The sequence below is a fragment of the Xyrauchen texanus genome, chromosome 27 (genome assembly GCF_025860055.1).
Source record: "Xyrauchen texanus isolate HMW12.3.18 chromosome 27, RBS_HiC_50CHRs, whole genome shotgun sequence".
Classification (NCBI taxonomy): domain Eukaryota; kingdom Metazoa; phylum Chordata; class Actinopteri; order Cypriniformes; family Catostomidae; genus Xyrauchen; species Xyrauchen texanus.
This window is the reverse complement of record NC_068302.1, coordinates 11905399-11932711: the sequence shown is the minus strand read 5'-3', so window position 1 is coordinate 11932711 and position 27313 is coordinate 11905399. Positions and strand designations below refer to the sequence as shown.

Here is a 27313-nt window from a genome sequence, read left to right as displayed (position 1 = left end):
GGCAGGGATGACCTGCCGGCGGAGAGCTGCAGGTCATCGTTTGGCCTAAAGCACATGAAATCTACTGTCAGATGGTTTGTGAATGACCAGAAAGTGATTGGCTTTCTTTGAAATGTGTGAACTTTTCTCAGAGCCTGATGGAAATCTGCTCAGTGTGAATAGTATTGGTGAAACATCATTGGACAATTTTTGGTGGCAATTCACTTGACTTGTGGTTTTTGCTCAGCCAGAAGTTGCCACTTATTTGGGATTTTTCATAGAGTTTAAGAAACCACTAGCGAGCATTACACCTAAACAGTACGACTTTTAAGCCTGGCAAGCATTCTGACAATATAGCATATTTTCATATAGAGAGCCATAATTTTAAATTGCACTGACATTAAATTTGCGAGGCATAAATATAGGCATCTGAAAGCTGTAAAGTGATTTGCTGACTGGCAGTTATCGAATTGCAGGCCCAAAACAAGAGATTAAAAGATTGATGTTTTATCTTGGTCCAAGTAATGATCAAATAACATTGTCTTCAGTCAAAATCACTCAAGTCAGCTTTCAGACTAGACCAAGCCAAATCAAGCCATTAAAATTAAAGGCTCTAACTGTGTATGCTAGCCTCTAATTATACCAGCCTTCCTTTAGTCTCTTATCTTTGTGTACTCCTTGCCTTGTGTTGGTATTCATTATCCACAATGTGTTGAGTTTTTTGTGACTGGAGGCCCACCTTTTGGGCAGGGGAGCCAGCCTCTGAGGCTGTTCAACTACCACTTCATTCTCTGATAACGCAGAGGCCGGACGGGAGTCCAGCAGGGCCTCCTCCAGCATTAAGCTCCCATTTCGTGTTTTAGGAGGAGGCTCAATGCTCACTGTGGTGTCATCCAGGTGGGGGGGCAGAGGGGTGCTTCCGGGGGTCAACATGACAGGGGTGAGAGGACCATCACTAAAGACGCTGTCACTCTGTGGTAGTCAGAGGAAAACAGAATTAACTATGGTTGCTGTTCTGATGATAGAATTGTAATGCATCCATCGCGATACCACCTCTGAAACATTGCAAATGAACATTAGATTGAAACATTATCATGGTAATGAAACCGAATCATAACATTCCAAATAACTATATTTTTTAGTTTAAAACTTAGTCTTTTCTAAGTAAATTATTAAGTTGGATTGTTGAATAACATCAAAGCTAGAGGAGGATGGATGTTGTGTTCTCACCCTGAAGAACTCTTCTTCGTCCATCATCTCCCCCTCCAGCCCTTCTTCCTCCTCCATTGCCATGGCCAGCCGCATTTCTGGAGCCAGGTCCTGTAGTGTACGTAACCCAGCCTGGACCAGACCACATGTGGGTGAAAGAGTCATGGAAACATAAGTAATTTAATGACAGCAATACATTTCTTTGATCAGTGCAAATTCATTTACCAACACCTACCTTTACGCATGTGTCCGTGTGGGCTAATCATGAAAATTAAGGCAAGGCAACACATACACAATTGAGAAAAAGTCCCTATCATTCACCTGGAGAGAGGCTGACTTGTCCTTGCCTTTCTTCTTCCTCTCCTTCTCCTTTCGCTTGCGAAACTTCTTGAAGTAGTCCTGAATCAGGAAACTGGCATAGAACTTTCCTGCAGTCACCTCATTTCCTGAAAGATACAGGCACCATAACAGACTGATAAAAGAGTAAAAAAGCAAGCAGGAAAGCTGCTTAAATGGAAGAATAGGTGACGACATAAAATATGTCAGAAAATAGCAGCGCGTCATCATCCTGCATGTGCTATGTGTGTGTGATGCAACAGAGCACTGCTCATTTACTGAAGCACACTGTGTATGCAGACTATATATTTATTTATCAAATGCAACCTTTTGAGATTCACAAAGCTTTAATATGTATAAGAGACTTTAAATAAAATAGTCATATGGACTACTTTAATGGTGTTTTTATCGGTTTTTATTGCCATTTTTGGAGCTTGACAGTAACAACCATGACAAACACACAGTCTCAGATTTGAATCCGGCTCATCGGACTGATACCTGATGCAGTTTAAAACATCAGTTTCGGAGCCGATACCGATCCAAGTATCAGATCGTTGTAACACTAGTTTGGAACGACATGACCGTGAGTGACAGAAATTTTGTTTATGGATGAAATATTCCTTTGTGTCAATAGAAGGGTTTATGCAGGTAATGCACACATAGGTAACATAGTCTGTGTACCTGCAGGGGGAGGTATAACTTCATCTAGTAGTTTGGGTTTGGTGCGTTTCCAGATCTTCTTAATGATCGCTTTCAGCTCCTCGTTCTGCTGGTCGATGGGTCCTGTGGTGAACAAAGGTTTAGTAAATTCACTATATTTAAAACAAAATAAATTGGTTAATGAACGTGTAATTTTGTTGTTCGTTTTTCAAAAATCACATTAAAGAGGTGAGTGTGGTGTATGTTTATGTGTGTGTGCAGTAGATTAACCATCAGTCTTAATCTTGAGTGAAGTTCTGACAAGAGCAAACAAGGTGGCGTTAAAGGACACAGTGCCATCAGGATAGAGTGGAACATTCATAGCAACCAGTCTCTGAATAAGAGAAAGAGATATATAGTGAGGCAGAGATAGAGTAAGAGAGAGAGAGAGAGAGAGAGAGAGAGAGAGAGAACAAAAAAGGAGGTAGAGACATGGAGAGCTAAACACAAAGTGATAAAGAGTGCTTGCAATGAGGGACTAAATCTGAAATGTTTTTCGTTTCGGTTCATTCTGACCAGAAACTGTATTTTTTCATTGCGGTTACGGCGCTCCGTGGGCTCCCTTTGAAATGGTAACTGGTTAGAACAAAAAATTTAAAACCATTTCAAAATAAGAGACTTGCCTCACACAAAGTTAGCAAAAATATGCAGTTATATTTTTTCCCATGTGAAGGAATTATCTGCATAGAAATCACAGTATACAGTAGCCTAAATAAATAACATCTTTTAAGAAATATATTTTTAATAGTGGAAGTGCACGCACAGAACATGTTCTTCCGGAGCTAATAAAGTCCTGAATCAACTTTATACCAATTTAATAACCAACACTGAGGTAAAACAAAAAGACTCATTGCGGTAAAACATAAAACACTCATTGCTCTATATCTGTTATAAGCCATGTGAAACTGAACATTATCACAAAGTACAGCCTAAATAAAAATAATAATAAAAATAATAAAAGGCAGGCAGGCCAAGGGGGGCACAAGGGACACGGAGACAAACAAAGGAGGGCGAGAGGGCAGATTAGCAGTCTCTGGGGGTGTGTGCTGGGAACCAGGTCGGGTGGCCTGGGAAGCTTCCACCGGGTAGGGGCGGGTTTAGGTGGACTGGGAGATGGCCGCAGAGCAGGGGCCGATTCGGGGGGCCTGGGAGGTGGCCATCGGACAGGGACAGGTCCAGGAGGCAACCTCAGGACAGGGGCAGGTCCCGGAAGCGGAGCTGAGAGGGGCTCTGGAGACGAAGCTGTGGGAGGTTCTGGAGGCCCAGGAGGCGGAGCCAAGGGAGGCGGACCCATGGAAAGCTCTGGAGGAGCAGGAGGCAGAGCTGGGGGAGGCTCTGGGAGCTCAGGAGGCAGAGCTGAGGGAGGCTCTGGGAGCTCAGGAGGCAGAGCTGAGGGAGGCTCAGGAGGCGGGGCTGAGGGAGGCTCAGGAGGCGGGGCTGAGGGAGGCTCAGGAGGCGGAGCTGAGAGATGGCTCAGGAGGTGGAGCCGAGGGCGGTGGCGCCGTAGGCAGTTCTAGAGGCGGAGGCCTGGAAGGCTCCGGGGACGGAGCTGAGGAAGGCTCAGGAGACAGAGCCGAGGAAGGCTCTGGAGGCGGAGCCGCAGGAGGCTCGGGAAGCTCTGAGGGCGGAGCCGTCGAAGGCTCGAGAGGCTTGAGAGGCGGAGCTCTGGGAAGCTCGGAGGGCGGAGCTCTGGAAAGCTCGAGAGACTTGAGAGGCGGAGCCCTGGGAGGCTCGAGAGGCTTGAGGGGCGGAGCCCTGGTAGGCTCGAGAGGCGGAGCCCTGGAAGGCTCGAGAGGCTTGAGAGGTGGAGCTCTGGGAAGCTCGGAGGGCGGAGCACTGGAAAGCTTGGGAGGCGGAGCTCTGGAAAGCTCAGGAAGCTCGGAAGGCGGGGCTCTGGAAATCCCAGGAGGCGGAGCTCTGGAAAGCTCAGAAGATGGAGCTCTGGAAAGCTCGGGAAACTCGGAAGGCGGAGCTCTGGAAAGCTCGGGAAACTCGGAAGGCGGAGCTCTGGAAAGCTCGGGAAACTCGGAAGGCGGAGCTCTGGAAAGCTCGGGAAACTCGGAAGGCGGACTTGGGAGGCGGAGCCCTGGAAGACTCGGGAGGAGGAGCCCTGGAAGGCTCGAGAGGTGCTGGCTCTAGGATGGGCACGACCACTGGCGCTGGCTCTTGGACGGACCTGGCTACTGGCGCTGGCTCAGGGACGGTCGAGGCTACAGGCGCTGGCTCAGGGACGGTCGAGGCTACAGGCGCTGGCTCAGGGACGGTCGAGGCTACAGGCGCTGGCTCAGGGACGGTCGAGGCTACAGGCGCTGGCTCAGGGACGGTCGAGGCTACAGGCGCTGGCTCAGGGACGGTCGAGGCTACAGGCGCTGGCTCATTGACGTTTGAGGCTATCGGCGCTGGCTCACTGACGTCTGAGGCTACAGGCACTGGCTCGGGGACGGTCGAGGGCTCAGGCTCGCTCACAGTGACATGCGAGGGCTCTAGCTCGCTCACCGTGGCTGACGAGGACTCAGGCTCGCTCACAGTGACATGCGTGGGCTCTAGCTCGCTCACCGTGGCTGATGAGGACTCAGGCTCGCTCACAGTGACATGCGTGGGCTTTAGCTCGCTCACTGTGACATGCGTGGGCTCTGGCTCGCAGACCGGGGCTGGCGCGGGCCGGGAGGCGGAAGCCCGTCTTCTCTCCCTCCTCCGGGCAGACGAAGTGGACCGTGCAGGCTCGATGACGGCAACAGGCGTGGGGGTTTGCACACTGACCGTAGGGGCTGGCATGACAGGAAGAGCTAGGGACGACTGGAGAGTCACCGCCGTGGGAGGGGAGGCAGGATCCTCATCCACAACACCCACAGTAAGTGGCGAGCCGCATACCAGCAGCGTCTCCGCCACAAAATCACAGAGCGTCCAGCCGCGTGTCGCCGGTGGCAACCGCTCCTTCAGTGAGGGGTTCAGGTTACCCCAGAAGAAAACCACCAAGGCCGAGTCCAGGAAGTCGGAGATGTTTGCCAGCTCAAGGAAGTCACGGATGTGGTCCTCCATCGGTCGGTCCTCTTGCTTTAGGCAAAGCAGCTGGTAGTTCGCTTGCTGAACCGCTGGATCCATAGTGTGGTCTGTCGTTCTGTAACGAATGCAGGAGTGAAGGCAGACGAGGAGGTGCGGATCCAAAAGCAGGTTCTTTATTATAAAGAAAAGTGAGGGCAAACAAACAGGAACAAAGAAATATCCACGAGGGGAAAACAACATGAACATGAAAAACATCCACAGGCAGGAGAAACAACCATAACATTCACGTGCAACAACATTCAACGACAGAAAAGGACTAAACCAAAAACCAGGATATAAATACAAAAACATGGGAAAAAGGGGCCAATGAACAAACAGAACACAAACTAGGTGACAAGGTGATTAACAGAAACCAAAGGCAAATTAACAAGGGCAGGTGAAAACAATGAACAGTGAACACGAGGGAAAACAAGACTATGGAGGTACAAGGGTGACAAAAGTGAAAACTAAGGAATAACAAAAGTGACAAAATTACAAACAAAGGGCAACGGTGAGACAAGACAGGGTAACCGTTACAGGTAAATCCTGATTTGGAAAAATTATTCTTAAATATTATAAAGATATGGATAAATATTATAAACTTTATATAAAAAGAATAAAAATGGTATGTCATTTGGAATTAGCTGGTTTTCTGCATTAATTGGTCATAAAATGTGATCTCATCTTCATCAGTCACAATATAGACAAACAACAATGTTCTTAAGCTAACAACACACAAACAATTATAATCTTTCATGTCTTTCTTGAATACATCCTAGTAAACATTCACAGTGCTGTGGAAAAATTAAGTGAACCCTCAAACCTCCTTTGACAGCAATAATCCTAACCAAGCCTTTAGGTAGCTGCGAATCCCCAACTCATGATGCTCCCTCCACCGTACTACTACGTTTTCATGTTGGTATGCAGTGCCCTTTTTACGACATACGTAGTGCTGCGTGTTCCTCCCATACAATTAAACCTTAGTTTCATCAGTCCACAAAACATTTTCCTAGCAGCATTGTGCAGTGTCAAGGTGGTCCTTAGAAAACGTCAGGCGTTCAGCAATGTTTTTGTTGGAAAGCAGAGGCTTCCTTCATGGTGTCCTGCCATGGACACCATGCCTGTTTAATGATTTCTGTATAGTAGACTCATTAACAGAGATGTTAATCAGTTCCAATGATGCCTTCAAATCTTTAGCTATTTAGGGTTCTTTTTTACCTTTGAGTCATCTTGGCTGGATGGCCACTTCTAGGCAGAGTACCCACAGTAATAAATTGTCTCCATTTATAGACAATTAGCCTAACTGTGGACAGATGAATATGAAAGCTCTTCAAGATAACTTTGTAACCCTTTACAACTTTATGCAAAGCAACAATTCTTGATCATAGGTCTTCTGAAATCCCTTTTTTGCGAGGCATGGTCCACATCAGCAGATACTTCTTGTGAATAGCAAACTCAAAACGTTTGAGTGCTTTTTATAAGTCAAAGTAGCTCTGACCCACACCTCCAACCTCCTTTCATTAATTGAATGCCAGATTTGCCAACTCCTGACTGTAATTAGCTTTTGTTGATGTCATTAGCTTAGGGGTTCTCATATTTTTTCCAACCTACACTTAATATTTGAATGATGAATTAAATATTTACAAGAATAATACAATAATTTGTGTGTTATTAGTTAAAACAGATTGTGTTTGTTCATTATTGTAACTTAGATGAAGAATTTATACATAAATGCAGGTAATACCAAATGGTTCACATTCTTTTTCTTGTCACTGTAAGTGTATGTGTGGTGACTAAATGTCCCCACAAGAATAGTAAAACTTGAAATATCTGACATTGTTGGGACCAGCCAACGATACCATGAGGAAAATGGCCTCTCTCTGTGTGTGTCTCCGCTCACCCTTTCCCTCTCCCCACGCCTCCACTCGTCTCGGACCACCTGAGAAGAATGGCTGACAGAATGGCCGGAAAGGGCAGCGTCTCCCCCCCCAGAGATTGGGTTAAGTCAGACTGGTGGTGCCCCAGCCTGAAATCGGGCTGAGGATGAGTGTGACGATTAGGAGGGCGTGGCCGGGCTCTGATGGAGCATGGCCGGTGCTGAATCAGCTGATCAGCGGGAGAGCAAGATAGCCAGAGATGCCAGTTCGAGGAAGAGTGTTTGCTTGTTTTAAGTTAAGTTTCTGATCAAACTTTACGTTGACTGTTCAGCCGGTTCCTGCCTCCTCCTTGTCCGTCCTTGGGTTTCTACTAGTGATAGATTTATCATTTCCAGTTTACTGGCATCGGTTGATAAACCGATGCCAGTAAACCGTGGCTGATTGGACAGTTTTAAATTAACTGATTTCGTTTTCAATGGATAATGCACATTATTTATTACCATTTAGACTGCTTACTCAAACTGAAGGCAGCAATCCAGAAAAACATACTTACCTTACAGGCTACGCGATGAGGACAGAGTTTCCCAAAGCCCAGTGGCGGCTGAATTCTGCGCAACATGGTGACTACATCCAGATGTTTAATCCGTCCCCTGACACAAGCACAAGATTCAACACTATTTTAACATCTAATTTACACTCTCATTCTGTCTAAATACAGGCACAGACAAACAAATAATCATAAATCTCTTATGGACTACAGTGCAGAGTGTTACTGTCATACTAAGCATAATGATGGGGGATGTGTTCTATCTCTTACGTGGCCTCTGGGTCGTAATCTGACCAGACTCGTTTAAACTCATCTAGGTGATGGGTGCCCAGTACAGTCCAGTCCCTGGTCAGATACTCAAAGTTATCCATGATGACAGCGATGAACAAGTTAATGATCTGAGAAAAAAAAACATTTAAACAATCTATCAATCACAAAATCTTATGCTTAGAACTTAGTTTCCCTTTCCTTCAGATCCTTCCTCTCTCTCAATATTTTTCTTAAATTTTCTCCATCCCTCCCTGTTCTGGTGTCTCTTGCATGATTTGTTTCTAACCAAGAAAGCGCAGAGTGCAAAGAAACTGATGAAATAGAGGTATGCCAGGTTGCTGCCACAGCTGTACTCCTCTCCTGGCTCATAGTCTGACTCTGGGTCGCACCGTCGCCCCGGCAATGCTGCAAGCATGATCTCCTGCCACTGCTCACCCGTCGCACACCTTCATTTGAAAAACATGAAAAAGAAAAAGTGGAATAAAGAATTACATTTAAAACTATGAATTAACCAGAAACAAGTCACATCGTTATCTAATCTGCTCAAGTCAAAACCAACCAAATGGTTTACATTGGTGCGCTCTTACCTGAAGAGTAGCAGCACAGCCATGAAAAATGTCTGGAAATTGTTGTTCCGACTGAGCTCAGTGTTGTCGTCTACAGCTATCTTCCCAAATGTCTGTCAAGACATAATTATTTAAAAAACAACACATGTTGACATGTTGCACGATTCATCTAGATATATGCTCAGTTATAACATCCTTTTTATATCAATTGATCATCATTTGATGAATTACTGTTGCCATGATAAGGAAAAATTTTACTATGTGCATTAATAATGCAATGTAAATTGCACCAGGAAAATAGTGTTGACTTTGTGAATAAGGCACAATAACAATACACCTAATTTACAGACGAAGGAGGTGTGCTTGAGCTGAAAAGATCAACAGTGACTTAATTTAATGCCTGGCACAGTGCATTAAAGCTATCCTAGCACAGATGACAATTTGTTTAGTTAATGTTTCGTGAATTTGCCTGAGCGTTTTGAGAATTAGACGGTTTTAAACTATTTATCCACACGAGAACATTACAGACGGCAATGAGGACAGGAAAACAAGAGCAAGAGAATGGAGTAAAGACAAAAGGATTAAGATGAACCCACCTGCATTCCAATCACACCATAGATGAAAAAGATCATCGCAATGAGTAGACCGACGTATGGCAAGGCCTTGAGAGTAGGCAGAGACACAAAAAGAAAAGACACAAATAAGAAGATTGAGAGTCAAAATGGTTCTTACTGAAGGTTTGGCGCACTTGTTTGTTTCCTAAATTTCTCACCTGTAGTGATTTGACAAAGGTCCAAAGGAGAGTCCGAATGCCCTCACCCTTACTGAGCAGCTTGACCAGTCGCATAACTCGGAATAGACGAAAGAAAGTGATGGACACTTTGGCACCCTCACCCTCTTTCCCCTTTGAAGTCGAGAAAGAGAACGACAGACCAAATATAAATAAAACTTGAACTCACCCTTAGTCAGTCTGACTGTAGTGTTACTTTGTATAAAAGCTTATTTCTATTACTGTAGTTCTGCATAATGTTCCAAAGGATCCATCATTAGAAACAAGGAAATAAAGCATTTCAGTCTGACCTTAAAGGGATAGTTCACATAAAAATAAAAATTCTCTCATCATTTACTCACCCTCAAGCCAACCTAGATGTGTAGGACTTCCTTTCTTCTGATGAACACAAACAAATATTGTTTAAAGATTATTTCATATATTTCATTATTTGAATGGATCATTATTCACTTGAATTTAGTGGACCTACAGAGCTGAGATCTTCTTCTAAAAATCTTCGTTTGTGTTCTGCAGAAGAAAGAAAGTCATACACATCTAGGATGGCATGAGGGTGAGTAGATGATGAGAGAATTTTCATTTTTGGGTGAACTATCCCTTTAAGTGCCTCTGTGGCACATTTCAGTGTGGATTGTTATGTGCACCTGTCACATTGTAATGCAGATGTTTAAGAGGCAGTTATTGACAGCAATACTTGACTTGTAAGTAAACATTGTTACTTATTTCACCGCAAAGAGATTAGCCAATCATAATAGACATCATTTCCATTTCCATTTCCAACTTTTAGGGGCCATTCACACCAAACACGACCTTGCGGTAAAAATAGGGGGTGGCACATCACTACAAATAGAGTAGAACGCAGTTGTCTCAAGTCGAAGTTTTTTATAACTCTACACGCCGTCTTAAAAATAAGGTGTTCTTGCACGAGATACTGGAAAAACAGCGAGACATGGCAGTCACAGACAGTTTAGCACATGTTTACACTGGAAAACAAATATAAAATAGCCCATCACACCACCAGTACTGAAGCGTAATCATGCATGTGTGAAAGTGGATCTTCTTTATAACATATTCTTACCTCACCATGGCCTCCTCCACCCTGAGAGAGCAACAGGAGGTCCCAAATGCACACAGGTGAGTAGAAAAGAGAGGCAGAGATCACAAAACATAAAGGTTATTGAAAAATGTGTGTCTCATATAATCACAGTAGCACCAAAAGACCACAATGACTACATTTCCTTTGTATTTGGACCAGAGAAATACACCACATTTCTAAAAGCATCTGCACAACCCTTTCTAATTAACAGGCTTCGCTTTTCCAGTAATTCCAGTAAAGATCTTAATTCTATGGCAAACAATTACATACTTCCAACTTTGTGGCAACAGTTTTGAGAGGGCCTTTTCCTGTACCTGCACGACAATGCTCCTGTAAATGAAGTGTGGTGTGGAGATCTTGACTGCCCTCCACAATCCAGACCTTAACCCACTGAACTGAATGAATTGATGTGCTTTATTATGCGGAAAACCCGGGTTCTAATCTGCCTTTTTTCCCTTTTATTCACATTCTGTTTTCTTTAATACTATGCATAACAACAAATATAAAGTCAGTGATTTGGTCATGGTGAAGGTAGGGGAGTTAAGAGAAAGGTTTGATCTGGGTAAAATGTACCATCATTTTACTATAGTAATATTGTAGTGACCATGTTTTCTGGAGGAAGCCATAAGTTTAATGCAGTTAACAATGGGGTTACTACAGTAATATGGTGCTGATATAGTAATTGTGGTTACTATGATTTTACTACTAAATAAAATAGTGATACAATTGTTACTGTAGTAAAACCATGGTAAACCTTTGTAAGGGAATGTTAAGGTTAGGTTTAGGGGTTGGTGTAGGGTGTCTGTGTGAATCTAAATAAACACAATAAACACACAGCATTAATGCCCCTATACTGTATGTTATTATTTCATTAGGGGTGTAAATATCATCTAACACTATTTGCACTTGGTGCAAAGAAGATGCTTTTCATTGCTAATTACACTAAGTGCAAATAGCCGCTGCCTTTTTTTTAATTCAGTGGAAAACTGAACAAGAAGAGTGGAAGCCTTTGGTAGCAAAGGGAGTAATTGATGCAGATGGTTTGGACATTTAATGTTCAACAAGCACATATGGGTGTGATGGTTAGGTGTCCACATACTTTTGGCCATGTAGTGTAGAATTTGACAAACACATCCATTAGATGCTCTCACAGATTAGATATAGTTTTCAAAAAAACATGGTTACATACACTAAGCTCTGCGATCATGATGTCCACCAAACTTCCCACCACTATCAACGCATCAAAAGAGTTCCAGGCATCTATAAAATAGTGCTGTAAACCAAAACAAAGTGCACACGTCTAAATAGTTAGACTGCATTGCAAATCATTTGAAAAGCAAAGAGCACTGGAGCTGTAAAGTGGGGTAAAGTGTGTAGCAGGTCTCACGTAAGGTCTCAGAGCGAGAAGTTTGATGATCATCTCAACAGTGAAGAGTGTGGTGAAGATCATGTTTAAGATGTCCATCACAAAGTTGAAGAGTTTTGACTGCTCGTAGTGCTGTGGGGTCACAGTCATGAAAGCCCATGAGTGTACATGCGAGTGTGAGAATGGTGTAAGAGCTACTCTTTTAAGCAAAGTGTGATTCATTATTCATATTGCATGGTCCAAACTTACTCCCATGCTTAATCAGGTAGTGTATCTTTGTGTTTCTGTTTCACCTACATTGTGAGGACCAAAATGACACGATAATGTGGGAAATTCCCTACTGTACATTGTGAGGACCTCCCTGCTGTCCACACAATTCAAAAAGCTTAATAAACATGCTAAATAATAATTTAGTTTTTAGATTTAAAAGCATCTAAATCTAAAAACACCAAAAGTTTCTATGAGGGTTAGGTTAATGTAATGGGTTAGGGTATATAAAAAATGTTGAGGTCTGTGAGTGTACCTGTACAGCCAGTGTCAGCGTGTTGAGCAGAATGAGCAAAAACATGATGTACTCAAACTGAGAGGAATTGATGATCCTCCAGAATTTGAGTTGAGAGGGGTTTTTGGGTATGTAAATCTTTATAGGTTGAGCTTTCAATGCATAATAGACACACTGTCTCTATGAGCAAAGGAAAGAGAGAGAGACACAATGAGACAAAGAACGAGCAACATAAGGAGAGATAAAACAATGGGGTTCAGTGAATGATGGGAATTAAGTGGCATTACAAGAGTAATGTTTTTTGCAGGTAGCTTTGGGTATGAAATGAAATTAAATACACTTTATTGTCCCCAGAGGGATATTTGTTTTGGACTCAAGGTGCATTTAAATTGACAACTACATTGGATCATAAAATAGCACTACAAATTAGAACAAATACAATAAAAACATAAATCCATAACCTTAGAAAAATTACTCATTGTTTAAAATTTTAATAGAGGTAGGTCGATTATACCTACACATTAGTAATCTGTACCATCTTCCAGAGGGTAACAATTCATACTCTGAGTGCAAGCAGTGGGACAGCTATAATTTTATGTGCTTCCCTGAGAACCAGCTGTTCATACAGTGACTCAAGGGCCTTATATTCCCTTTTGCCTGCAATCTTCATTGCAACTTAAACCAGGCACCCAAGCTTAGACATTGCTTGAACCATAAGGTTACCAAACAATACTATAACGCCATATCTAATTAAGCTCTCTACGGCTGCCCGATAAAATAAGCACATCATTTTCTGATCAACTCCATACAACCTTAGTCTAAGCATAAAATACACTCTCGAGAGCAATCTGTGTCCACATGCTAAGTGTATTATCAATATAGATACCAAGGTACTTGTAGGAACACACTTGCTTTACTGATGTTTCATGTATGATTGGGTATATCACAATGAAGTTTTTTGTTGGCCATTAAGTTTACTAAATACAGTCATTTGACTAGTTTCGAGATTCTTCCTTGTTTCACAACTCATGATTATAACAGCATTAAGACAGAAATGCTCTAAACCCTTCTATTTTTAACTTCAGAATCAAAAATTATTTTTGAGTTTTATCAGTTTTTAATCAGTTCAAACTGTCCATTTTAATGTACCAGTTCAAAACTCTTGATTCATCAATACTCAGAAATGTCCACAATGTCTCATTGTGGCATGTTTATTTTATTAAAATGTTTTAGTAAAAATGTATGTAGGTAAATATGACTCTTTATAAGGCACAAAAAACAAAATGTTTTTCATTTCGGTTCACTCTGAAAACAAAACAGTATTTTTTAATTCCACAGCCTCCTTTCCAAATGGTGACCGGTCAGAATTAAATAAAAGTTTAAAAGTTTATATAAAAAAAATCCTTTATGGTTAATAATGTTTTTAAAATGGCTGTACCCTGTGCAAAGGATGGCATAGGCACTTTTTGACTAAACTTTTTTAGGAATCTTTATTTTATTTTTTAAACCTTGGTATACCCACAGAAAGCACATGCACAGACCATGCAAACAATCATTGCACTTTATCTGTAATAAGCCATAAGAAACAGAACATTATCAGAAAATACTGCCTAAATAAAAACATAAGCTCTATGGATAATTTTATTTTATTTACAAATCTGCTTCTCAGTCAATACCTGGCAGCATCAAATATGTATTTATGCATCAAATCTAACAATAATTCAGTAAAGACTAGTAAACAACTAAGAAATGTACTTTTTAGCAGCATTATTTAATTTTTTTATTAACCGTGCATGTTAGTAGTAATTATAAACTGTACAGTTGTTAAAAAAAGTCTACAATCCTTTGATTGGTTTTATCAAAAAATTATCTGAATAAAATTAACTTCCATCTTTTAAAAATGTAAGTTTTCACTTCTGAACAATTGAAAGGGACTTTAAAAAATATGTTGATTTCCATTTTCGTTGCTTGAACAGTTTTTAGTTCCTGCTGCATAGATAAATTGGTGCATATAATTTAAAATGAAAATATAATTTTATGAATCTAATGGCTACATTGGGTGTTTGGTTGAAATGATGGTTCCTCTGATTAAAAAATAAAATCACAATATTAAGCCATTTCAAAGCAAAGGCTTCATTATTGAGCTAAATCACCTAGACCTATCAGACACTGATGAAAATAAATATAATCTAGAATTACCTTTTTTCAAAATAACTAATAAAACAGAATTGAGACTAACTTGATTTTTGTTTAGTTCACAGTTTTTGAACTCGGCCTCTCCTTGTTCACGGAAGGTAATAATGACAAAACCCACAAAGATGTTCATCATAAAGAAGGCGATGATGATTATGTAGATGATGAAGAAAATGGAGATCTCCACACGATAGTTATAGATGGGCCCTCTGTTCTCTGCATTAGCATCGATGGATTTGTACAAGAGCCTGTGAAAAAATATTATTACATTTAGAACATGGAATATCAATGCTACACCCTAATATGCTTTGTTGGATGTTCATCGCACTCACTGTGGCCAGCCCTCAAAAGTAGAGACGGTGAAGAGTGCGAGCATGCCCATCAGCACATTGTCAAAGTTAAAGTCACTGTTCTCCCAAACTCTCTCTCTCACCATTGGATGGTTCATATCACCATCTTTAAACACCACAAACATGCCCCTGAAACAATCACACTCAGGTCTCAGTAAACAGCCCACTAAGGTGTCATTGAGAAATTCATTAGAAGTAAATCATATGCCTAAACAAAAAACAAACATCATCATACTTGCAATCTTCAGGTGTGTGTCTAGCCTCATCAGTGCATCTGTAGAATCGGCCCTGCAAGAACAAACAGTTGCAACAAAAACGTATTCCTTTGAAGAAAATGAAGAGATAATTATTATTTTTGGGTGAAAAAATTCTTTAAGTACCTTGAAAAGCTGCACACCGATGCAAGCAAACATGAACTGGAGGAGTGTGGTGACAATGAGGATGTTGCCGATAGTGCGGATAGCCACAAACACGCACTGAATCACACTCTGAATATACAAAAGGACAACACTCATTGAAGGCTTTGAGATAATGAATATAATATAAGAGATGATCATATATTACAATAATTACATCACAGTAGTTGGAAAAAAGCAAGGGAAAGACACTATTGTTGGATAGCCAGGAGTGTACCTTGAGTCCCTTTGCCCTGTTGATGGCTCGAAGAGGCCTGAGCACCCGCAGCACTCGCAGAATCTTCACCACAGAAATAGCACTCGAACTAAGTACAGATATAGTTTATTAGGGTGAATAATTGATGGATGGATGGATGGATGGATGGATGGATGGATGGATAAATGAAGTGATAAATGGATGGATGGCTAAATGGATAGGGTGATGGATGGATAAATTCATAGAGTGATGGATGGATGGATAGATGGATGGAGAAATGGAGTGATGGATGAATAAATGGATCAATGGTGTGATGGATGGATGGATGAATGGACAGATGGATGGAGTGATGGAAGGATGGATGGATAGATTGATAGTGGGATGCATGAATGGATGGATGGATGGATGATGGAAGGACAGATGTATGAATGAATGAAAAAAATGGAGTGATGGATAAATGGAGTGATGGATGGATGGATAAATAAGTGATGGATGGATAAATGAGTGATGATGAATAAATGGAGTGATGGATGGATAAATGAGTGATGGATGAATAAATGGAGTGATGGATGATAAATGGAAGGATGGATGGAGTGATGGATGTATGGAGTGATATATGGAAGGATGGATGGATGAATGAATGTAGAAATGAAATATTGGATGGATGGATGGATAAATTGAGTGATGGATAAAAAGTGACACTTACTGCAAGAAGAAGGAGGTAAGGGACACGCTGACGACGAGAAGGTCCAGAAGGTTGAAGGCGTTTCTGCAGAAGGAACCTTGATGAAGGAAAGCTCCATACACCGTCACCTGAACAACACACAGTTACACACTTTCATTAATTAAAAATGACAAAAAACTGCTAAGGGGGAGTTCATAAAAACCACAGTGGGGTACAGATGCACCTCCACTACTAAAGCAATTTAAAATATGTTATTTATGCATTACTGTAGATCAACTCTGGTAGTGTGTTGCACTAGCATTGCCAAGGTAATTGGTTCAATTCACAGGGAATGAATGGACTGATTAAAAACCATATCACCTATGCACTATAAGCCACTTTGGATAAAATTGTCTGCCAAATGTACAAATTCATTAATATTTTAACATTAGTAAGATATGAACTGTGGTTTACCTTCAACATGATCTCAATGGTGAAGACGGTGGTAAAGACATAATCAGCATAACCCAACATCTGTCATAAGACATAAGGACAGGAATGAAGAATGGAGGCATAGTCTTTGTACCTATTCGCTTTTATTCCCTTTTAAACAATAATTTTTGCTTTAAGATGGGTTCATCCTCTACAGGGTAAAGGAGGATGGTTCTTTGGGAATAGTGGCTACAACCGTGCTCTTGAACAAAGTTATCTAGCAAGTACGAGAGAGTTATCACTGTATTAAGTCTATCAAATCCTAGTTTTGGAGGGCCAGTCTGTGTGCTTGATTTGAGTGTATTTCAGAACAAGTATACCTTAAAATTGGATTTTACTGCAATAACTTGGCTAAGATCCAGCTCTAAGATGTGAAGTGGACCAAACTCATGATTGGGTGGGCCAATACCCCTTGTGGAGCTGTGTCTGGCTAAGATACTAATTTTAAGGCATGTTTTTTTTCTGAAAAATTTGAATATTGAAAGATCTGCACACAGACTGGCCCTCAAGCTTTCTGAGTTAAGTCCTCTTCTCTAGTCTAGAGACTTACAATGTTCCTGACAGAATGAGTTTTGATTGGATCTTCAGCAGCCAATGAAAAACTACTAAATATGATGAAGACGAGGATGATGTTGGTGAAGTAATGATGGTGAATGAGGTTGTGGCAGGCCACTCTGAGACTAAGTGGTCATTTTCAGGTCAGAGAGAAAAATTATCATTATTAGTAACCATCATATTTTTCTTTGTCAGTAGCTAGATAATACATTTTTATAATATTCAACATACCAGTTTTTCTTTCCGAGGATGAAAAAGGAGCTTCCATCAGGAATAGGGACGATTTTCTCTTTGGGTTGAAAACTTTCAACTTTTAGAGGTGTGCCTATACCTGTAGAGAGCATAAAGTTTATTAAAAAAAAACTCATATTTAATAAATGCACATATACATTAACAATCAATGTGAATATAAAGAGTTGGAGTGAATTGAATTTACCCTCAAGCCCTTCAATTGCTCTCAACTCTTCATTCTCTTCCCAGTCATCCATGTCATTCTGAACAAATTAGAGAAGAAATGTTAAAAGAAAGATGGCAAGTGTCTATACATGGAAACTCTATGAGTGAAATGAATAATGATAAACAGCGAATATAAACATTCTGAGACAAATGTCAAAGGGAACATGCAAGGGAATTACTAATTTAAATCAAGTGATTTTAAGGAAAAAAAGCTCTGAAAAACAACATGAAAACCCAGACCGACCTTATTTACTTGCAGATGGCTAAAAACATATTAACCACAATTCAATCCTGATTTTATCCTGATGGATAAAATGAAGTCCTGGCCAACATTATTTACCACTTAATATTCTGTTTCTCTCTGAAATGTGTCACATTACAGAAATAAAAAGCATAATAAGAGCCGGGTTCTTACTCCAGCATCATCTTCCTCTCTTCCTTCATCATCTTCCCATTCCTCTTCCTCTTCTTTTTTCTCTCTATAAAACAGAATTACTGGGTTGAATTTTGAGTCAACTGAAAAATAACAGAGGATACTACGAGGGATATCACAGAAAACTAAAAAGCACTGAGCACAGATCATTTAGAATAACAAAAAAACTGTTGTTTGTGTGCCCATAAGAAAAGCGATCAAACTACAAAAATATCCTTATCAGCAAAGTATAATTTAACTATACACATTTTTGCTTTTGTTCTGTGTGTGTGTGACTGTGAATGATGCCTACTCTTTTTTCTTTTTGCCCCCATCTCCGGCTAAGTTGTCGACAGCGATAGCCAAGAAGACATTAAGCAAGATGTCTGGATGACAAAATTAGTCAAGGGTGCAACTCCAAATATGAGAGCATCATACATGTACTGCCATTCAAAAGTTTGGTGTCACTTGACTGAAATGTTTCACGTGATCTTAAAAACCTTTTGATCTGAAGGCGTATGCTTAAATGTTTTAAATTAGTTTTGCAGAGAAAATTTTATTGTGCCAACATATTATTTTATTTCATTACAAAACTATAATAAAAATTAAAAAAAAAAAATTTGGGAAATTGATGACTTGGACCGAATAATAAAGAAAAGCAGCCAATAAGTGCCAGGCATAGTTGGGAACTCCTTTAATACTGTTTTAAAAGCACCCCAGTGTGATACCTCAAGAAGGTGGTTGAGAAAACACCAAGAGTACATTTATGCAAATTCTAAGCAAAGGGTAGCTACTTTGAAGATGCTAAAATGTAATGTATTTTGGATTTATTTTTTTTGTCACAACACATCTCCTATAGTTCCATTTCTATTATTCCATAGTTTTGATGACTTCACTATTATTCTAAAATGTGAGGAAAAAATTATAATAAAGAATGAGTAAGTGACCCCAAACTTTACAACGGCAGTGTAAGTAAATGTACAATATATGTGAAAATAGAGCTTATTCTATACTGTACATACAAGAATCCATTTGGTACTTATTTGACAATTAAAGCTTATTTTTTCATTGAAGGATACAGTTACCACAGACGAAAAGGATGACAAAGTAAATACAGACAATCATATTGGGAAACACCGGTCCACCATATGCCATGATGCCATCATACATCACAGAGTTCCAGTCCTCTCCAGTTAGGATCTACATAAGAAAAAGCTCACAGTCTATATATACATCCCCATACTGTATAGATGTGAACTGATTGTCTTCTGAATATTTTTCTAATTGTAAAATAGGCTACACGTGCATATGCAAGATGCTCACTCATTCTCATACTGTAAATGCCCATATGTAGCACCTGAGTAATAATTAACTTCCTTGGAGTATGAGGATACTACTGATGATAACATCATAACTCAATATTTCACATTTTGTATAAATCAGCTATAATTTAGTTCGATTTCAGTTTGTGCAGTGTCTTTGATGAAATGCTGAAAGTGCAGCACAGGCTCTTCTCTACTGTTTAAGAACAGATGGAGCAGATGTTAGGTCATTTTACATTTTACATCTCTTTGCCTAACATTTATATAACATAAGAAGTTTGCAGGTAAGCTGGTTTTACAGCAGCCCGCTACAAGAGTTCTCATACGAGAGGTTCTCTCGTATTGCGTAAGCTAGCTTACGCTACGGGAAAGATTAATCTTTTCTGAGATATTGAAGCCAAACAATTATCCTTAATTTTGTATCCATTGTCAACGCAGTGCGGCAGCTGCAGACCTTGAGCTGGCTAGCTAGCGAGCTCATTGGTTGCTCTGCGGCAACTGCTGCAGCCTATAGACGAGCTTGGGCGAACTCGCATCCAATGAGACAATGAGAGGCGTCAGCGCGCTCACTGCATCAAAGCCCGCCAAAAAGGGCGTGACTAGAGTGCATATAAGCGTAGTTCGTAGGCTGGAACCCTGATTTTCATCTCTTCAGCGAAGCTCTTCGCATCACTGAACCGGAAGCCGCATCGCCGTTTGAGGGGCATCAAGCAAGCGTGGACAGCGCTCGAAGAAGCCGGCTGTCTTCGCCACCTTCAGCCGTCCTGCGAGCTACGCCATCCGGCGACGTATCCTTTTTAAAAGCAAGCTAGTTCTTAAAGAACTTCACAAAAGAGTACGAGCGTCTTTTTAAGATGCCTCGCTCCACTTGCGCCTCATGCCGCGCTCCTCTCAGCACCGGAGACCACCACATCATCTGCGCTCTCTGCCTGGGACTGGGGCATGCAGAGCTCGCCCTCGCCGAAGGCGGATGCGATCTCTGCGAGGAGCTGCCGATGTCGACCCTGCGGGCTCGACACGAAGCGCTCAGGACCGAAGCCGCAGCGCAGCCTTCCGTTCAGCCGCGCAGAAAAAAGCGCCGCTCTCAAAGGCTGCCGGAAACAGTGGTAGAAGCGATTGCCTTGCCAGAGCCCACCCCTCGAGCATCGCCTTCAACCTCCCCGCCCACCCGGGACGCGCAGTTGCCGCCGAGCGGTTGCTCTGCTGCCATCTCGGACGAAGAAGCGGAGGATAAGGGCTGTTCCATCATGGCTTCGGACAGCGAGGCACGCCTCCTCCTCGGCCCAGGAATCCAGCAGGACCCGCGCCAGAGTCGAAGGGGAACTAACACGCCTCCTCACACAGGCCGTCGACCGCCTCGGGCTCGAGTGGTCACCGCCCCTTGAGCAGGCACCCAACAGACTTGACGGCTGCTTTCTACAGAGCCGCCACGCGCAGCACCCGCTACCGGGCCACTCCCTTCCTGCCAGAACTCCACGCCGAGCTTTCCAAATCATGGAACGCGCCTTTCTCGGCCAGGGTCCGATCCCACGTCTCCACCTCTCTTGCTTCGGTGGACGGCGCCACTGAGAAGGGCTACGCTTCCATCCCTCTGGTCGAGGATGCGGTAGCAGCACACCTTTGCCCGCCCTCCGCAAGATGGCGGTCTAAACCAGTGCTCCCGTCTAAGGCCTGCAGAACAACTTCCGCCTGTGTTGGCCGCGCCTATTCCGCCGCCGGCCAAGCTGCATCTGCTCTGCACTCTATGGCCGTCCTACAGATCCTCCAAGCGGACCTTCTGCAGGAGTGGGATGAGGAAAGCAGGCATCCAGAGGCGGTTGCAGACATACGGAGTGCTACGGACCTCGCTCTCCGCGCTACCAAAGCTGCAGCCCAAGCTATAGGGAAGTGCATGGCCGCGCTGACTGTGAGCGAGAGACATCTGTGGCTAACGCTAGCCGACATGGGAGAAGCAGAGCGCTCTACGTTCCTCAACGCACCGCTCTCTCCATCCGGTCTCTTCGGCTCCGCGGTGAGTGGTATCATTGACCGGTTTTCAGAGGTCCAAAAGCCACACAAGCCATGAATCTCTTTCTGCCTCGTCGCGCTAGCTCCTCTGCAGGCCGCCCATGTGAGCCTCCTGCACGAGCCTCTTCACAGCGCCCAGCTCAACAAAGCCAGACTTCTCAGCGTCGACAGGGCGGCCGCCCTCGATCGCGCTCAGACAGCTGCCGCAGACCACCGCCCCACCCGCGGGCCTCGGACTAGAATTGCGCTGAAACCTGAACAACCGAAGTCCTCCTAGCTTTGCTGACAAAACGACGGATCAGTCCCGCTGCGGCCGGACCACCGTCAAAGCTTAGCCCCTGTCAGTCCCCTTCCTTCAGGCTACTACAGTGGTAGATTCAGCAGCCAACAAGCCGGTGTTAACGCCCGCTTGCCTGCGGCTCAAACGCCGTTTTCACGGCGACCCAAATAAATCTGGTAAAGAGCAAGCATGCCATATGTGTAGAAAATGTGCCCACAACCCAGTGTTCACCTCTACACACAAGCATTACACATCCCGTGTCCATACCAGAGAGCAAACATGTCTTATGTATAGAAAATGTGCCCACAATCCAGTGTTCACCTCTACACACAAGCATTACACATCCCGTGGCCCTATCACGGCACACTCACATAAAGCGGTTACGAACCGCTCGAGTGTTAGGGTTAATAAACGCACCCACGAATCCGTGCGCGCGCCCATTCTCTGCCCGCTCTGTCACACGACCAGCCTTATGTGTAGAAAATGTGCCCACAATCCAGTGTTCACCTCTACACACAAGCATTACACATCCCGTGGCCCTATCACGGCACACTCACATAAAGCGGTTACGAACCGCTCGAGTGTTAGGGTTAATAAACGCACCCACGAATCCGTGCGCGCGCCCATTCTCTGCCCGCTCTGTCACACGGCCAGCAAACACTTCTCTGTATGTAAGTCCCGTGCCCATGACTATGCTTGCGTATCACTTAACAGACATGACTCTTTCCCCATTCACCTCAATCGGGAAGTCACTCACAGAACAGCCTGTCCATGCTGTCTGCGAGCAGTCCAGCATAAGCACAGTAATCGCGCTCACACATTCTGTTCAGCTGCTGTGTGCGGCAATCAGAGCGATTTGGCCACTCACCCTCTAACATTACGCTTCAAAGCGTGGGAAGATATTCCAGGGATATCCGAATGGGTGTTAAGCACAATAAAACAGGGCTATTTGCTACAGTTCGATCGCCGTCCTCCTCGCTTCAGAGCGCGGCTCGAAACTACTATGAACACGGAAGCAGCGTGCATGCTTCGTTCAGAAATAGCAAACCTTCTGTGCAAAAGGGCCATAGAGAGAGTGCCGCCTCCCCTGAGCGAGTCGGGGTTTTACAGCCGTTATTTTCTTGTCCCCAAGAAAGACGGCGGCCTCAGACCAATATTAGATCTCAGGTTTTTGAACAAAGCGCTTGCAAAAAGACTGTTCAAAATGCTTACAACCAGCAAACTCCTCGCGCATGTGCGCCAGGGGGACTGGTTTATTTCTCTGGATCTGAAAGATGCATACTTTCAGATTCAGATAAATCCCCGTCACAGGCCATTCTTGAGATTCGCCTTCGACGGCCAGGTTTATCAATACACCGTCCTTCTGTTCGGCTCTCCGGTTGCGAGGGCTCTCCGGTTTTTGGCCTATGGTCAGTTCAGGAAAAGCTCCTTCACATAAATTGTCTGGAAATGATAGCGGTCGAGTACGCGCTTGTGCGCTTCCTCCCGATCATTCAGGGTCACCACGTCCTGGTCCGCTCGGACAACAGGTCTGTGGTATCCTATCTAAACCGTCAGGGCGGTGTCAGATCCAGGAACCTCTTCCATCTGACGAAACGCATACTGAGTTGGTCCCAGCGCCACCTGCGCTCGCTGAGGGCGACGCACGTGCCAGGCCACCTGAACGACGGCCCAGACAGACTGTCCAGAGACAATATTCCCCCAGGGGAATGGTCCCTGCACGCTCAAACAGTCCAGACGTTATGGCACATATTCGGCAGAGCAGAGATAGACCTCTTTGCGTCAGAAGAGAACTCTCACTGCCCAATATTTTTCTCGAAAAGCGAGGACGCGCTGGCCCAGGACTGGCCCAACCGTCCGCTTTACGTCTTCCCTCCCGTCTCGCTATTGCCACAGGTAATGCAGAGGATCAGGGAAACGCGCCACTCTGTGCTCCTCATAGCCCCGCACTGGGAGAATCAAACATGGTGCCCGGAGTTTACGCAGCTGTCACTGACAGCGCCGTGGCCCATCCCAGTGAGAGCAGATCTCCTCTCGCAAGCTCGCGGAACGATCTGGCCTCCCCACCCAGAGCGCTGGGCGCTACACGCGTGGGTGATCAACGACTACCCGTCGCTTTGCCAGAAGGAGTAATAAACACCATCATACAGGCTAGAGCCCCCTCCACGAGAAGACTCTATGCGTCAAAATGGTCTGTGTTTTCAAAATGGTGCACCGACAGAGACCTGGACCCACGTACATGTGGGGTGTCGCCGCTGCTCGTGTTTTTACAAGAGCTGCTGGATAAGGGCAGATCCCCATCCACGCTCAAAGTGTACGTGGCGGCCGTCGCGACGTTCGCTGAACCCCTGCACGGCCAGTCACAGGGTAAAAACGAGCTGGTCATCTGCTTCCTCAGGGGAGCTAGAAGGATGAACCCTCCGTGCCCCCCATCGGTTCCTATCTGGGACCTTCCTATAGTTCTCGAAGCTATGAAAGCCCCCCCTTTCGAACCGCTTCAATCCGTGGATGTGAAACACCTCTCACTTAAAACCGTTTTTCTAACTGCCCTATCATCAGTTAAACGGGTGGGAGACCTTCACGCGCTATCTGTCAGCGCTGCGTGTCTTGAGTTTGGACCAAGTGACTCCAAGGTCATTTTAAAACCTAGACACGGCTACGTCCCCAAGGTGGTCGGTACTCCTTTCAGAGCACAGATCATTTCCTTGTCGGCGCTACCAGCATCTGATAGCGAATGCGACGCCAATCTCCTTTGCCCAGTCAGAGCACTGAGATTGTATACTGCGCGCTCCGCATCTTTCAGAAGCTCCGAGCAGCTTTTCGTTTCGTTCAGAGGGCGCACCAATGGTATCGCCGCCTCGAAACAGACACTGTCCAGATGGATAGTGGACGCTATTGCTGCCGCGTATGTGTCAAAAGACCTACTATGCCCGCTAGGCATTAAGGCTCACTCCACTAGAGGCATGGCCTCCTCGTGGGCATGGTCCAGCGGGATTTCCATTTACGACATATGTGTGGCAGTGGGCTGGGCTTCCCCCTCCACCTTTGTCAGATTTTACAATCTGGAAGTACCCGCTCTGCAGGCTAAACTGCTAGCGGTTTAATACGCTACAGCTCCCCTGGTGAGCTGCATTAATGGGACACAGTCCACACAGACCGGCACCGCTGCTCTGTCTATGTGCTTATGTACTACACACACACTGGCCCGCACTCTTGCCGGCCAAATATTAATTCCCCACTCACAAGGGCTCCCCCGGGTCCCCCTTAATTCCCTGGGGCTCATGCAGTGGATGCTTGGCACGCACGGCGTTGACAAAGGGTTCCCGTAGCGTAAGCTAGCTTACGCAATACGAGAGAACCTCTCGTGAAGAGAACGAATCGGTTACTAACGTAACCTCGGTTCTCTCTAGATGAGGGAACAGTATTGCGTAACCGGCCGTGCTCGTGCCACGCAGCGATTTTTCGCTTCATTCAATGAAAACCAGGGTTCCAGCCTACGAACTACGCTTATATGCACTCTAGTCACGCCCTTTTTGGTGGGCTTTGATGCAGTGAGCACGCGGACGCCTCTCATTGGATGCGAGTTCGCCCAAGCTCGTTTATAGGCTGCAGCAGTTGCCGCAGAGCAACCAATGAGCTCGCTAGCTAGCCCGCTCAAGGTCTGCAGCTGCCGCACTGCGTTGACAATGGATACAAAATTAAGGATAATTTTTTGGCTTCAATATCTCAGAAAAGATTAATCTTTCCCGTAGCGTAAGCTAGCTTACGCAATACTCGTTCCCTCATCTAGAGAGAACCGAGGTTACGTTAGTAACCGATTCGTTTTCCCTCTGAAACCCTCCTTCTCCCCAGCAGCACTGGTCTAAATTTGCTTCAAGGGGGATTGTATGTATATCTAATTGTGCAGCAGCATGAATTTCACATCATCAGCATGTCTCTGTATGTTCTAGCAGTAGCAATCTTTTTAAAGTTATTAGAGTTATTCTGAGAGTTCTCATGACTGAAATTAAATTAATTTACAGTAATCTTTATTAGCCAAGTGAAAATAATGGAAAGCTCTTGTCTTTACCAGTCATTACCAAATCAAAGTAATTGAAGAATTGCAGCAGAGGCAGATACCTGGAAACAGGTGAGCAGGGCAGATGGAAAAGTGTCGAAGGTGCTTCTTTTCATCTGGGTCTCATCAAAATTAAACTTTCCACCAAAGAGCTGCATGCCCAGCAGAGCAAAGATGATGAGGAAGAGAAAGAGTAGCAGCAACAGGGAGCAAATGGCTTTCATAGAGTTCAACAAAGAGCCCACCAGATCTGAGAGTGCAGACCAGTGTCTAACAGAGAGAATCAACAAAATGTGCATGTTAATAATATGTATTTACTGTTTTTATCTTGGTTAAGGTCCTATTTATCTGACCACTACCACTTTGTCTGTGTAAATGAGGTTTTGTCAGATGAAGCTAAAGTTAAGTATTGAGCGCAACAGGGATCAGTTTTAGGGCCTCTGCTATTAACCTTACATATTCGTTTTTTTACTGTTACACCAGTGATACCCAACTTTATATTTCCTCAAAACCTGACAAAATGTATTTTAATTATTTTAACTAAAAATGAGATGCAAGAATATAATTTGACACTTGATGGATGCATTGTTACCTCATCTTCTACAATATAAAAACTTGTGTTATACTTGATAGCAATATGTTCTTAGAAAGTCACATTTCCAATGTTAATGAACAGCATTCTTCCACCTCAGAAACTTTGATAAGTTACGACAAATGCTTTCAATTTCTGATGCCAAAAATGTATTTAAAGTGTTCATGACTTCAAGAATAGATTATTGTAATGAATTACTGGGAGGAAACTCACAGGTTCAGTGAATAAGATTCATTTGGTTCAAAATGCAGCAGCTAAAGAGCATTCTAGAACCAAGAAATATGATCATATCAGCCCGATTTTAACATTGCTACATATGATGAGTGTTAAATTTCATATTAACTTTAAATTCTGTTAATTATTTACAAAGCTTTGAATGGTCTAGCACCACAAGCTAACTTCTATCATGCTATAATCCATCACATTCATTATGATCGCAAAACAAGCAAGGGACTCTTTGATGATCACTGCCTGCATCACTTCAGTCTACTACAATGGACATCCCAGAGGATGAACTACTGCCAAACCACTGCCTGAACCTCAGACCTAGGATGGACTTCACTTTCAATAAATGGAATACACTGACAACAAATAATGCCAACTAAAGCCTTCATCAGCCAAATAACAAAGGACAGTTGTGCACTTGGTCTGCAATTACGTAGCACTTTTTTTAACCTTAGAGGTTACCATAGCGCTTCCCAATCACACACACATTCACCAATTAAGGCAGAGCTGCCATGCAAGGCACTAGCCTGAACTGGGGTTCAGTGTCTTGCCCAAGGACACTTCGGCATGTGGAGTTTTGTAGGCCGGGAATCAAACCGCCAACCCTGCGATTAGCAGCCAACTGCTCTAGCCACAGCCGCCCCATCAACTTCAACGATTAATTCGGGATAGACTTCAAAGACACATGGTCATTAATCTAAACTAAATCCTTTAGTTTAAACATTGCCCACCAACATCTTCTCAGTTTACTAATTAAAACCTTGACTTGTACTACACATAGATAATTAATATTGCCATTATATTCATGCTGTTTAGCCAG

General features: G+C 43.5%; 1 protein-coding gene across 1 annotated transcript in view; it reads right to left on the bottom strand.

Moving 5' to 3' along the window:
- The window catches only part of cacna1fa (calcium channel, voltage-dependent, L type, alpha 1F subunit a), a 60051-nt gene that overhangs the window by 7818 nt on the left and 24920 nt on the right, over nucleotides 1-27313 (bottom strand). The window contains exons 15-43 of the mRNA XM_052093924.1: nucleotides 25739-25946; nucleotides 19090-19210; nucleotides 18324-18396; nucleotides 18014-18077; nucleotides 17579-17636; nucleotides 17374-17473; nucleotides 17138-17267; nucleotides 16570-16629; nucleotides 16138-16244; nucleotides 15453-15540; nucleotides 15200-15307; nucleotides 15055-15107; nucleotides 14802-14948; nucleotides 14516-14717; nucleotides 12298-12456; nucleotides 11796-11906; nucleotides 11598-11681; nucleotides 10391-10411; nucleotides 9298-9429; nucleotides 9122-9187; nucleotides 8547-8638; nucleotides 8246-8405; nucleotides 7960-8087; nucleotides 7696-7792; nucleotides 2455-2557; nucleotides 2206-2307; nucleotides 1510-1634; nucleotides 1210-1320; nucleotides 719-951 (exon numbers count right to left, since the gene is read on the bottom strand). Of these exons, the coding sequence (XP_051949884.1) occupies nucleotides 719-951; nucleotides 1210-1320; nucleotides 1510-1634; nucleotides 2206-2307; nucleotides 2455-2557; nucleotides 7696-7792; nucleotides 7960-8087; nucleotides 8246-8405; nucleotides 8547-8638; nucleotides 9122-9187; nucleotides 9298-9429; nucleotides 10391-10411; nucleotides 11598-11681; nucleotides 11796-11906; nucleotides 12298-12456; nucleotides 14516-14717; nucleotides 14802-14948; nucleotides 15055-15107; nucleotides 15200-15307; nucleotides 15453-15540; nucleotides 16138-16244; nucleotides 16570-16629; nucleotides 17138-17267; nucleotides 17374-17473; nucleotides 17579-17636; nucleotides 18014-18077; nucleotides 18324-18396; nucleotides 19090-19210; nucleotides 25739-25946 (3243 nt within the window). The remainder of the gene's footprint in view (nucleotides 1-718; nucleotides 952-1209; nucleotides 1321-1509; nucleotides 1635-2205; nucleotides 2308-2454; nucleotides 2558-7695; nucleotides 7793-7959; nucleotides 8088-8245; nucleotides 8406-8546; nucleotides 8639-9121; nucleotides 9188-9297; nucleotides 9430-10390; nucleotides 10412-11597; nucleotides 11682-11795; nucleotides 11907-12297; nucleotides 12457-14515; nucleotides 14718-14801; nucleotides 14949-15054; nucleotides 15108-15199; nucleotides 15308-15452; nucleotides 15541-16137; nucleotides 16245-16569; nucleotides 16630-17137; nucleotides 17268-17373; nucleotides 17474-17578; nucleotides 17637-18013; nucleotides 18078-18323; nucleotides 18397-19089; nucleotides 19211-25738; nucleotides 25947-27313) is intronic.